The following is a 13717-nucleotide window of genomic DNA, read 5'->3' as shown; positions in this document are numbered from 1 at the left end:
AGGGAGACCCTCAGCAGGCATTTCAGCCGTACCACGAAGGGAGACCCTAAGTGGGATGTCAGACTACCCCGAAGGCAACCCTCAGGGGTTATGCCAGTCGTACCCCGAGGGCGAACCCTCAAACGGGTATGTTCAGCCGTACCCCGAAGGGAAACCCTCAGCGTGTATGCCAGCCGTACCACGAAGGGAGACCTCAGCGGGTAATTCAGCCGTACCCCCGAAGGGAACCCTCAGCGGATATGCCAGCCGTACCCCGAAGGGATACCTCCAGCGTGTATGTCAGTCGTACTCCGAAGGGAGACCGTCGGCGGGTATGTCATCCGTACCACGAAGGGAGACCCTCAACGGGCGTTTGAGCCGTACCACGAAGGGAATATCTCAGCGGATATGTCAGCCGTGCCCCGAGGGGAACCCTCAGCGGATATGCCAGCCTTACCCCGAGAGGGATACCTCCAGCGCGTATGTCAGTCGTACTCCGAAGGGAGACCGTCAGCGGGGATGTCAGCCGTACTCCGAAGGGATACCTCCAGCGCGTATGTCAGTCGTAATCCGAAGGGAGACCGTCGGCGGGTATGTCAGCTGTACCCCGAAGGGAAACCCTCAACGGGCGTTTGAGCCGTACCACGAAGGGAGATCCTCAGCGGATATGTCAGCCGTACCCCGAAGGGGACCCTCAGCGGATATGCCAGCCGTACCCCGAAGGGATACCTCCAGCGCGTATGCCAGCCGTACTCCGAAGGGAGACCGTCGGCGGGTATGTCAGGCGTATCCCGAAGGGAGACCCTCAGCAGGTATTTTACACGCCTTGCGAGGACTTAGTCAGTTGCAGTTGGGTACGAGGCTTTCAGTGAGTTCAATCAAACAGGTATACGTGGGGGTCTCCAGACCTGGGAGGGCTAACCGGAGGCGCTGGCATCTGTCAGATTTCATGAAAGCCATGCGGGGATGCCGTTTTTTGTGCCGTTTCTTTGTAATTGCCTTTTCCCGGTGTTTCCAAGATGACGCTGGTCGCCCTCTGGAGGTCTCTGCCCGCCACAAACTCTGAGGGTGCCGCTGTGTCCTCTGGCGCGTCTTTGCCACCGGCTTCTCTACGGCGGTGCCGGACCTTGCCTGGAGCCTTCTGGCGGCGGCGTCTCGGCCTTACGTCGTACCTGTTCCTCTGAGCCGCTTGACCCTCTGCGGCGATAACGCGCCGGCTCGCGTGAGGCGACGCCGGCTCTGTCCGGACCCGTCGGCCGGCAGCACCGACCCGCGGTGGCGGCGCCGGGTCCTCTCCGGACGACAGTATCGGCACCGGACATCGGCGGCCGCCAGCTCCAACAACGGCGGCTCCGATGCCCCGCCGATACGAACCGGTCCGCGCCGGCCCCACCGCTGATTGGTGGCACCGGGGGCCGGACCGGCCGGGCCCCCGGCTGCGCACCTCCACCTGCGACGCTCAGGTGCTGCTCGGCTGCTGGCTCGACCGACCGCACCATGGACAACGTCAACGGAAAAAACGTCAAGATCTCGGCTCGCGTGCGCGGCGAGTGGCTTATGGTGCCCTGCCAGAAAGGTGAGCCAGGAAACCGGTCGTGGGATGGTGTCGGAGGACCGGTAACAATCGCGAGGTCGTGGCTGAAAATCACTGACAAAACCATCGTCACAAGTGTGTCGTTTCCCTGGACATTGTTCGAATGTTCACAAGCTTTGCCCTTCAATTCTGCTTTCGTGCCCAATGGATTGTTCTTTGCTCCAACCAAAACGAAGCATTGACGGTCATCGCGTTCGTCGCCCAACCTTCCTTGTCACCCCTTGGCCTACTGTTCACGACACTCGCTGAGGCTCTGGGTCGTTCTAAATCTACATAACGTGCCGTGCACCCAATAAGATACGAATGCTTTCGAATAATTATTGTATGGTGAACTCGTATTTCCTGGCTTATGTATCTGTACTTTGGTCTTTTTTTGTCATTCGCTCGAACGACATTCGACCGGCCTTGCCAGATAACAAAGGCAAACCTATTCTACGAGTGTTGGCCAAACACGTTCCTCGCTTTGCGCCGGGCAGACCGGCCTTCGTCAACAATCAGTGGATAACTGGCCCGCCACGTGGTCTTCCGATGAATATGCACGCACAAACATTTCCTACTGAAAGTCCTTACCTTGTATCTGAGTGACCACCGCGCTGGGACGGCGGTGGAGCGTGTGTCGGCCGACCCGAGCGTACCTCAGCTGACCCGAGCGTGCCTCGGCTGACCCGAGCGTACCTCAGCTGACCCGAGCGTGCCTCGACTGACCTGAGCGTGCCTCGACTGACCTGAGCGTGCCTCGGCTGATCCGAGCCTGCCTCGGCTGACCGGAGCGTGCCTAGACCGACCCCAGCGTACCTCGGCTGACCGGAGCGTGCCTCGGCTGACCCGAATGTGCCTCGGCTGATCCGAGTCTGCCTCGGCTGACCGAAGCGTGCCTGACCCGAACATCCTTGGCTGACCGGAGTGTGTCTCGGCTGATCCGAGCGTGCCTCGACTGACCCGAGCGTGCCTCGGCTGACTCGAGCGTGCCTGACCCGAGCGTAACTCGGCTGACCCGAGAGTGACTCGGCTGACCCGAGTGTGACTCGACTGACCCGAGCGTGCCTGACCCGAGCGTAACTCGGCTGACCCGAGCGTACCTCGGCTGACCCGAGCGTGACTCGACTGACTCGAGCGTGCCTGACCCGAGCGTAACTCGGCTGACCCGAGCGTACCTCGGCTGACCGGAGCGTGCCTCGGCTGATCCGAGTCTGCCTCGGCTGACCGGAGTGTGCCTGACCCGAACATCCTCGGCTGACCCGAGCGTGCCTCGCCTGACCCGAGCGTACCTCGGCTGACCGGAGCGTGCCTCGGCTGATCCGAGTCTGCCTCGGCTGACCGGAGTGTGCCTGACCCGAACATCCTCGGCTGACCCGAGCGTGCCTCGCCTGACCCGAGCGTGCCTCGGCTGACCCCAGCGTACCTCGGCTGACCGGAGCGTGCCTCGGCTGATCCGAGTCTGTCTCGGCTGACCGGAGTGTGCCTGACCCGAACATCCTCGGCTGACCCGAGCGTGCCTCGCCTGACCCGAGCGTGCCTCGGCTGACCGGAGCGTGCCGGCGACGCCAGGTAACGTGCGCGTGCAGTGGCTGTCGGAGGAGGCGCTGCGCCGGTACGAGCGTCTACAGCCGGCCACCTACGCCGGCCGCGTCGAAGTGGTGGCCGAGGTTAGGAAGACGCGCGGCGGCGCCATCCTCGACCCGCACGACCTCGTGGTCGACGTGCTCGACGACAACGACTTCGTCTCGATCGGTACGGGGCAGCGGCCGGTGGCGGCTGAAAGCGGACCTCCTTGCCAGACTTGGCCGGGGCTCACGCCGCCGCCGCCGCCGCCATGTACGCTTTGTAGTCCTCAAATTTGAGGCTTCACACTGAGCGTTCGCCACTGTTCAAAATGTTGTGCACCTCTCTGTTTCCAGGTCGGCTGCGCTCGTGCCTCGCCGTGTGCATCTTTCAAGCCCGTGAAGTGAAGTGTGACGGGGTAAATAGACATCACACGTCAGATGTAATTCCGTTCATTGAATTGCCTGGATGCTTTTTCAATCACACGTTCATGCATGCGCCATCTGAAAACTGGACGGTGTCAGGGTGTTATGCAAACAGATATGGGATGTAGGGTGGAGTACGCAATTTATCTAAGCCGCACGGCAACGCCTGAAACTACATTGCGCCGGCGTGTTTCAAAATGCTCAAGGGTCGCAAACACTTTTTTTTCTCACTCACACCCTTGACGCGGTTTCGAAGTGGCAAGCCACCGTTCGTTCAGTTTACCAGCTCCGTTATTACCCATCCATCGCGTTAGACAATCTTGGTTGCGTCACCCCTAAAAATCCGATGTTATCTACCCGCCTGTCTGCGACGCCCTCGCAATTAACCGTCCGTGTCATTACTCAATCGTACGGAAAAGATCCCAATCTTACAAGAGGGACCCTAAATGTCCGCTTATCATTGTAGGGAAGTTATGGTGTGCTCAAATTCACCAAAATAAACATTTGAATCACCTTGGCTCAACATGTACTGATTGGACAACAGATATAGGTTCGGTGACACTGTTTCATCACATCCTATACCAAAGGCACCAGTGCATTAAGTACACCGGTATGGTGCATCGAAACTGGCCGTGGAAATTATCACCAGATTTGTCGTGCTCTGCTTTTATTAAAGACATCCTTATCTGATAATATGTTTTGCACACCAGTGGCTATAGACCAAAAGGGGCAAACATTCAATGCACTCCAATGTGAATGGACGATATAAAATTTGCATCTCATTCGTTGCAAACGAGTTCTGGCGTGAAAACCCACTGCCTGCACCGTACACGTGTACTTTGGCTCTCGGCGACTTCCGCGACCCAGGCGGCCTGCCTGCGCAGCCACAGTCTGCCAGAGGGCAGCCACCGTCAGCGATCGCCGTCCGCTGCTGTCGCCACCAGCCGTCACCGTTCGTCAGGAAAGGTCGCTAGCCTGGGGCTCTGGCTGACCGCTGCGGTCAAGGGGCCCGGGCGCCGTGTAAAGCGGAGCCCTGTCTGTTCGGCGCCGCTTGGGGCTGGACCCGCCGCCCACACGGCTGCTAGGGGCCTCACCTGACCTTGGTGCCCCGAGGCCCGGCCGCTCGTCCGATCTCGATGCAGTGGGACTCTGGCGTCTTGATAGCTTGGTGCAGCCTGGTCGGAGGCGGAGACCCTGCCTGCGCCTGAGAGGGGAGCGGGGCGACGCTGGCCGGGACGGGTCCCTCATTACAGTTGGCTGTAGGGGGCTCCCACCTGGCCCAGCGAATAGCGGGCTCTTCAGGTTCGCCTCGTGTTCTAGGCGTGGGCCTTGAGCCGCGGCGATGGCGGCGCTTTGGGAGGCCGTGAGTGGATGATACGGCAACAGTGCTGAACAGGTTGTTTGTCTGTTTTCAGTTCTGGAAAGCGACCGGCCAAACCCGGTCACAGAGAGCGCTGAGATTCACTACGTGCCGGAGCAGATGTATCCTTTTGACTGCTAGTCGTCTACCGATGGAGTCCTGTGCTGTGGCGGTGTCAGTCTTGCCTTGCCGGGATAGGGTCTTCGAAAGGTGGCATCTTGTTTGCGTGGCGTTCGTGCGGTTCATGTCGCCTAAGCTTTGTATGCAGTCACCACTTATGTACGTTATGTTGTGATTGGCATCGGTTGCGTGGCTTTTTAGCTTTCCTTAACTAATGGCATCAGTGAGTCTTGCAATGGAGAAGGACCAAAAGAGGTAAGCAACGGGCATGGCCTTCGTGGATATCCAAGAAGTCGCTGTTGTAGCGACTATGCAATATGGTGATGTATGCAAATGTGCCAATATTTTTATCTGAAAGCATATCACTTTTTGAATTATTGAGAACCAGGTGGAGTGCGGTTCATGAAGGTCATTGGAGCCTTAATGCACTTTCCATATATATATATATATATATATATATATATATATATATATATATATATATATATATATATATATATATATCGCAGTTATGCAGTCAAATGCAGTTGGTGGCTGAGAAACGCAATGATATGGAGATTGGACGAGCACCTATCGAATAATGTATTTGGTACATTTCACAACAATGTTTATGAGCTTTGGCGTGGGTTTCAAAGCTACAGCGTTGCTACTTTGGCTTTCGCGTTATAGGTCGATGCCTTGGTTGGAGGATCTATAATGCAATCATCGCGCGCACTGGCAGCTTAAACGAAAGCTCTACTTTAAAGATGGTGACAATTCCGCACAAATAAATTCTTAAGTTCACTACCAAGAAAACAGATTCCTCTCAGGTAAAAATTATTGAGTTGTTCAATGTGCTCAAAAATTCCCACCATTGCCAGTCGCACGCAGTCGCCTGCTCCAGTATGTAAATTACTCTCTAAAGCACTCGCATCAAAATCTTCAATTCAAGCCATGATTGATCGTAGAGCCAGCAGTATCGATTCCTGTCAGAGAAACGAATCGTGTGTCTCATGCTGTCTGCATGGCAAGAGGTCTGGGAGAGATGCTGAGTGCGATAAGCCGAAGCTTCGTTCAAGATCAGATGATCTTGACCAGGAACTGGAGCAGTTGGCAACAGATCTCCTTCCGAAAATTCTCAAGATGCCGTTTACGAAGGAACAATGGAGAGCAGCCATTCTTAAAGTCTGTGGGAAGTTAGCGCTAGAGGGCTTTGGCAATGACTGTTCAGAATACGATTACCCAAAAAGGACCGAAAGACGACGAATCGCCTGTCCTGAACGTCCCAAATTGCCAATGGCAGGCTTGTCTGCTATGGAGCAACGAATGTGTGAAAGGGAGGGAGACTACATACCAGACTACAGCTTACAGTATAGACCAGACTACGGCCCACAGCCACAACCGCCGCTCAAACAGCAATCAACGCAAAAACTACCACAGAAGTCGGATTGTCCATCCCCTGAGGCGATGCCCATTGGCCTCCCTGTGATATGGGTTCCCAAATTGCCTCTGCAGACAGCAAAAATGCTGCAGGCATTGCCTTGCGAACTCTTCAAGGATATCCATAGAGACTGCCGACAGGCGCCGAGGCGACGTCCCAGATCTGTTCCAAAGCAACCCGCGCCGCTACCAGCCAGGAGGTCAAGGGGCCGCAGGAGACCGTGCAGGAGGTGGACGCGGCAGGAGCGCGAGTGCTTCGGGTCGGGCCCAGCCTCATGGGGAGGCCCAGCCCCGAGGCCCAGGAGCGCGAGGAGGACCCCGCCAGCCTTTGAACCGGCGCCCAAAGCGAAGGCGCCGCCGAAGCCGAAAGCTGCCCCCAAACCAAAGAAGGCGGCGGCCAAACCAAAGGCCAAGGCGGCAAAGAAGCCGCCTGCCAAGGCGGCCAAAGCCGAGTCGGAGAGCAGCAGCAGCAGTTCAGATAGCAGCGAGTCGGACACACCAGCGGCGACACCAGCCGTGGCGGCGCCGGCAGCGGCTCCGGCCCCGGCCGCCCCCGCCGGCAAACAGGACTTCTTGTCGGACCTGTTCGCCGGCGCGGGCGGTGCGGGCGGCGCCAGCGGCGCGGCGTCACCTACCCCGGCCGCCACGCCCGGCCAGGCCGACTGGATGAAGGACTTTGGCGGCGCGGCCTCCCCCAAGCCGGCCTCGACCGGCGGCGCCGACTGGCTGACCGACTCGACGCCGCAGCCGGCGGCGGGGGCTGACGACTGGCTGACGGGCGCGGCCACGCCGGCCTCTACCGGCGCCGACTGGCTCAGCGACTCAGCGCCCAAGGCAGCTGCGCCGGGCGCCGACTGGCTCTCGTAGTCGGTACGGTACAGCCCCGACGCTGGCTTAGATATCTCTGATCTACGGAAGACCCGGCGCTCAAGGAACACGGTGTTATCACCGAGACTCATGCATAAGATTGGCGCGCTGCTCGCTGAGATATTCAACGGAAACTGACGTGAACATTGAGAAATAGAAATATAGCAAACTAACGGGCACATGCTGCTTTTATGCTACGGAACGCAGGGCGAATGCTGGATTCTTTCCTTAGATCAGCCTGGATACCGTGGGGATCCTTTGAACCCGCAGCCGTAGAAAATATAACTTAATCGTGTTTGTGGCATGCTCGTTTGGTTATAAAAGCAAAAATACAATTATCTTTCGTTGTTGTGCCAGGCGATGCACCGATTAATCGATTTGTGCGGCATTTGAAACTGCGCGATGCGGTGCACCCAACAAGGAAAACTGGTCAGGACCAGGATGTGACCACTCCATACCGATCCAGGATGTATCGAGCACATTATCTCTCGCTTTCTGACGTGAGGGGCTCGATGTGCTCAGGTGACGTAATGGTGCGCTTTCAGACCATGTACCTGGACGGCAACAGCATGTCAACGGACGACCTCGTCCAGTTGGGCAGGGGCGCCTACAAGATCAAGGTAACCGGCGGCCCCGAAGGCCAGCATGGCCATGGAGCTGCCGGATGGCTGCTGATCGCACTGTCATAAACACTGCAACAAACACTTCCCGGTCTGCTAGCATATCAGCTTCGCTGACCATTCTCAAGGACTGTCCATAAATTACGTTGCACATGGAGGGGAGGGGAAGGGAGTTTGATGGGGTGTAACGGAAGCGTAACAAAACAGGTAGAAACAGGAAGGTTTGGACACTGTCAAGTTACCATCAGACGTGGTAGATTATGCTAATTTTTTTTTTTAGAGAACTCAACACCTTAAAGTCAGGCGCCGTTGGCTTCCTCCCATGACAAGCAACACGCCCGCTGTTTATTTGGTATCGCTGTTTCCGCAAGGAACCAAGCGACGTTGCCCTTAACGCAGCGTAACCGGAGCAAGGAAGGTTTCTCCCACCGTAACCAGTGCGTTATCAGGGCAGGGAAGGATAAAAAAGCCAAAAATGCGTAACATGATTCGTGGACAGCCCCTCCTGGCGTTCCTGTGTAGTAACTGGGGTGTATTCGCAGTTGACCAAGGAGGCCGAGGAGCATTTGGTGAAATCCAGGGACCTGGTGGACAAGATCGTCAAGGAAAAGAAAGGTGAGTAATGGGAAACATTGGGAACATGGCGGAATAGCAACAGAAACACTGTAATCGAGGCTCTGTATTGCTACCCACGGCAACTTGCCGTTAATCTCATAGTTATAGCGTAATTAATATTTTGTCATATCCTGAACGCCCACTTGGTGCATCATACGCAGCTCGGCAGATGGTAATATTAAAACGCATGTTTGACCCCGGTAAAACGCAAAGAATAGTGACGTAAGTGTAAAGCGCATTTGCGAGGAACATTATGTATATAGATGAGACAGTGGTAATAGCCCTCATTGAAATGTCATTCAAAGTTCAAAAGGTCGTTTCAGGTTGAGTTAGATAGCTTTGGGTGTCACGGTCGCTAGATAGCCTTGGGTACATGCCAGGCCTGTGCAATTGAAGCTGAGCTGTGTGTATGACGTGAAAGCTGGTTACTAAACGTGAAGACAAATACCTTTTTTCCAACCAAAATTCAAAATTTCGAAATTATTTGCCTGTTAATCCCTCTTTCCGAAAAATCGGGTTTTGGAAGTCCAGAAAATAAATATTTGTGAAAAACGAATGGCTTTTTCCCCATCAATATTGGACGTGCGTGAGGACTCTAGACCTCGGGGCTGAGGCAGCACCTGCTTCAACCGGCCACAGCTACACGTGCGGCGCCGGCGCGTGCAGCAGCGTCTAGGCTAGCCTGCCGTAAACTGTATGCCGGTATGTCCAAAAGAAGTGTCTTTCTGGGATGTAAAGCCGGGTCTACACCCTGGCGGCCCGACACAAGTGTGGGAACGGTCGCAGAGGTCTTGTAAGCGGAGTTTAGCAACCGTTCAGTTCATGCGTAACGAAAATGCTTTCGGGAGCATCCTGCCGGTCATTTGAAGTGCCTGATTATACAGCTGAGGAACAAAACTCTTCGTATGAAATGCCTTTCTCCTGTCTCTCACATAACCGATAAATCATGTTTGCATAACGGACAAAGCGGATGTGTTCCGTTGGAAGACACGTCATTGAATCTCGACTTTAAATCTATGTAATGAGACAAACAGCGTCTAATGAGACTGAACCAAGTTCTAATTTGTACTTCATTCGTACATCCTTCTACATGGCACTCATCCGAATCAACTCATCGAAATGTAACAGCATTTCAGCATTGTAACAGCATTACCCGTCCGCCTGTCATATATTAGGGTGTATTTCGCGATGCACAGAACTGCCACGATAATGGGCGTGGCATCGCCCACGCAGTTCGCGGCGGGGAAACCGAAACATGCCGGTAGATGGTCTCGCTCCGACACCCCGGCAGTCGCCCGTCCATATATTGCACCACATTAGTGGAGGGGGGGGGGGGGGGGGGCTGAGATGACGGCCCGGTCGCGACATCGTCCCAGCCGCTCCAGTTTCACCTAAATGCCCCCGTCACCTGGAGGTGCGCACCGTCGCTGAAAGAGCCGAAAACACAAATGATTCACGATTGTGGTACTTTCTTCCCGCAGTCGTCTACGGCATTACGACCGGATTCGGCAAGTTTGCGAACGTGCAGATCGGCTCAGACAAGATACAGTGAGTTTTCCCGCGTGCATTGTTTTCCCTCAGCCATAGAACCGACAACTTATTCTCTCGCGGTTTAGAATAGCATTTCTGTTTACATTGTCGTGAAAACGGTGGTTCTGTGCATGTTGCCAGTCAGTAAACGTGGTTAATAAAAGGCGAAATGCACGCTTCAAACGCCAGAATACCACAGACAAAACAGTTGTCTTTGGAAAGTAATGATTTCAAAGCAGTCATCCCGAGACAGCACCCACGCCCGCCATACTCGTTTTCCCATGTCGTGTGTTCTGGTCTGCGCCCCACTCCGCCGCTCACCGCTTCTCACCTCTCCCTGCCAGTGAGATGCAGGTGAACGTGATCTGGTCGCACGTCTCGGGCGTGGGTGACCTACTCTGCTTCTCACCGTCTCTCGCCTCTCCCTGCCAGTGATATGCAGGTGAACCTGATCCGGTCGCACGCCTCGGGCGTGGGCGACCCGCTCTCGCCGCAGAAGACGCGCATGCTACTGGCGCTGCGCATCAACACGCTGTCCAAGGGCTGCAGCGGCGTGTCGCCCAGGATCGTCCACCAGATGATTGACGCTTTCAACGGTGAGGCGCGACGCTCATTGGCTGAGCGGAGGTAAGACCGCCGGGCCCGAGCGGCGGCCGAACACGGTCATAATGGTACTGGAGCTTCGCTGCTTGTCGAGTTTGTGCCGACGGTTTGTGGGACGTCATCTTTTAATATTGGTTATGGGCATCAGCCTTGCACAGAGTTTTCACGAAGAGCATCACGTGGCATCGACGAGCTGCAATTAACCAGCGGAGTTAACCAGTTGCAGTTAGCTGCCTTGAAGGCCATCACAGCGCGCGACTGCAAACATGTTTGAGTGGCGTAACCCATGATTCTGCTGCCAGCAAAGATCCGCCTAGGACTAGTTTTCGCTTCGGTGCCCGTGGCTCTCAGGCATGGGTACAGTGTCTCCGTGCCGGGCAGCAGCCTCGGCGCCTGTCGTCACCATGGCCTGCCCGTGTCCGGCAGTGTCCTGCCTCTCCTGGGTGCCCGAGAAGGGCTCGGTGGGCGCGTCTGGCGACCTGGCGCCGCTGGCGCACCTGGCGCTCGGTCTGATGGGCGAGGGCCGCATGTGGAGCGCCAAAACCGGCTGGGGGGACGCCCACTACGTGCTGGAGGCGCATGGCCTGGTGCCCATAAAACTCTCGTATAAGGTGAGCGTTCTGCCGCGCTGCGGAGCTGGACGGGGGGGGGGGGGGGGGGGGCGCTGAGGGCCGGGATGGAACGATATCCACGCCCGGTATGGACCGAAGCTGCGCGGACTGGGACGGACACACGCACACTTCGGACTCTGCCGTGTTCCATTATTTAAGGGTCTCTTCTTGATCCAGGCCGGGTTTCCGCGCTGGTTCCTGAACTGAGTGGCGTGACCCAAGTGAAGCTCGACTTCTGAAGCCAAGCGGCGGATGCGAGCGTGACCTGCACTGAAGCACCGAGAATGAGGGACCTTCCGAGTCGTTAGAATGGGGACAGTTCGGAGATCATAGAAAATCACCGCCTGTTGGCCTAACGAACCTCAGTGCCTTGCTGTCGCACCTCTTCACGGGTCAGGTGGTTGAACTCTGATTAAAGCAAGCAAAAAATGTATCCGACTGGATTCTGGTCCGTAGCCAGTTTTGCAGTCGGCTCTCACGGGGCATCTGATTCATCACGCGCACACCACGTTACGTAAAACAGCCGTCAAACCGGTCAGTTTCCGCCCTTGTGCATGGATATGGCTGCGTGATTTTCCAAGAAGCTCGGAAGACCCAAAAAATGTTCCCACAGATTGACATACCCTCGCGCATTTTGTTTAATTTTGCTCTTAGATACGGAGGTGTAAATACTGCGTGAATGCCAGAGTATCTAAGTTAGTTACATGCCAGAGTTAACGCCCGGGTCGGCTGAAACGACAACGGAATACATACCGCGGACAGCTGTCAAATAAATCTATTTGATTTATAAATTGATTAGACTAATTGGAGCGACTACACGAGGTCGGTCAATTTTGCAGTGTCGGGGTCATTGTTGGATGTCACGCCCGACACCGTGGGCCGAAGGGAGAGAATTCAAAAACGAACGAGATTCTGTCGCCTGTTTCGCGAGATGGTTGACCTAAGTGGACTCAATAATTCATGGCCCACATGCACCCCTTGTTAGAAGTCAGCGACCGAAGCACTTTTACCGAGTGCTCGCACCGATGCCAAAATCATGTCATGCCAAAGGCGACACGACCTCCCTACCCTCGATCAAACTGATTTCAAAATTATTTGCAAACTACGAGTGCGTCCGTTCTAACCTCACCGCCGAGCCCACTCTCACTTGCCATCTGTCAGACGCGTCGCCGAGCGGCCTGCGCCGCTGCTGACCGGCCGCGTGCCGCCCCCGCTGGGCGGCCGGCCGAGTCCCAGTCGGCTGACGCTGGCTGCCTGCCTACTGCCGCAGGACGGCCTGGCCATGGTGAACGGCACGCAGCTGATCGCCAGCATCGGCGCGGCGGCGGTGGAGCGGGCCGGCGCCGTGGCGCGCCAGGCTGACGTGGTGGCCGCCATCACGCTGGAGGTACTCAAGGGCACGTCGCGCGCCTTCGACAGCGACGTGCATCAGCTGCGGCCGCACAAGGGCCAGATGGAGGTGGCCCGTCGGCTGCGCGCCCTCCTCCACTCGGACACGTACCCGTCAGAGATTGCCGGTGAGTACCGCCAGCAGAGCCCGGACACATACCCGTCAGAGATTGCCGGTGAGTGCCGATAGCAGGGCCCGGACACGACAGCCGCGTGCCTTTCGGCTCTACATTCCCTGATTGCCAGTCCTGCATCAGACCTTTGCGTGTGCCGTTCTATCTCGAATCTCCATGACATCCCTGGTTTCATAGTGCATCATGGCTAAGCTCAATGTGACCGGTACCTTGCCGGGTCATGGTGTCTGGAATGTCATCGCCGTTTCCGATCAGAGTCTGCGCAGAACAGCCGCCGCCCGCGCAAAGTCCGTAGCCGAGCTGCGCCGCTCCCGGCGTCCCTGGTGACCAGCCTACGTGGAGCCTGCCTTCTAACCGGCCGCTTCTCCTGTTGCAGAGTCGCACCGCTTCTGCAACCGGGTGCAGGACGCGTACACGCTGCGCTGCTGCCCGCAGGTGCACGGCGTGGCGCACGACACCATCGCGCTCTGCCGCACCTGGCTCACCACCGAGCTGAACGCGGCCACCGACAACCCGCTGGTGCTGGTCGGCCGCGGCGAGATCATCTCGGCCGGCAACTTCCACGGCGAAGTACCCGGCCAAGGCACTCGACTTCCTGGCGAATCGGCGTGTCCGAGCTGGCCGCCATGTCGGAGCGCCGCGTCGAGCGGCTCTGCAACCCCGCCTATTCGGAGTTGCCCGCCTTCCTCGTCAAGGACGGTGGCTACAACTCGGGCTTCATGATGGCGCACGTGACAGCGGCGGCGCTAGTGTCCGAGAACAAGGGCCTCTGCCACCCGAGCTCCGTGGACAGCATCTCGACCAGCGCCGGCACGGAGGATCACGTCTCCATGGGCGGCTGGGCGGCGCGCAAGGCGCTCATGGTCAGTAAGAGAGAGAGAGAGAGAGAGAGAGAGAGAGAGATAGAGA

At 56.7% G+C, this 13717-nt stretch overlaps 1 protein-coding gene across 1 annotated transcript in view; it reads left to right on the top strand.

Moving 5' to 3' along the window:
• Positions 1-1384: 1384 nt before the first annotated feature.
• Positions 1385-13717, top strand: part of LOC119114864 (histidine ammonia-lyase-like) — a gene marked incomplete in the record, with an annotated part of 16668 nt that continues 4335 nt past the window's right edge. Inside the window, 13 exon segments of the mRNA XM_037238920.1 lie at positions 1385-1555; positions 3122-3304; positions 4956-5022; positions 5245-5275; positions 7852-7926; positions 8469-8541; positions 10023-10089; positions 10504-10667; positions 11101-11285; positions 12556-12802; positions 13185-13378; positions 13380-13409; positions 13411-13673. Of these exon segments, the coding sequence (XP_037094815.1) occupies positions 1477-1555; positions 3122-3304; positions 4956-5022; positions 5245-5275; positions 7852-7926; positions 8469-8541; positions 10023-10089; positions 10504-10667; positions 11101-11285; positions 12556-12802; positions 13185-13378; positions 13380-13409; positions 13411-13673 (1658 nt within the window).

This window comes from Pollicipes pollicipes, unplaced genomic scaffold (genome assembly GCF_011947565.3).
Source record: "Pollicipes pollicipes isolate AB1234 unplaced genomic scaffold, Ppol_2.1 Scaffold_3087;HRSCAF=3621_pilon_pilon_pilon, whole genome shotgun sequence".
NCBI classification, from domain to species: domain Eukaryota; kingdom Metazoa; phylum Arthropoda; class Thecostraca; order Pollicipedomorpha; family Pollicipedidae; genus Pollicipes; species Pollicipes pollicipes.
The sequence above is the reverse complement of the archived record's forward strand: the minus strand, read 5'-3'. Positions and strand labels throughout refer to the sequence as shown.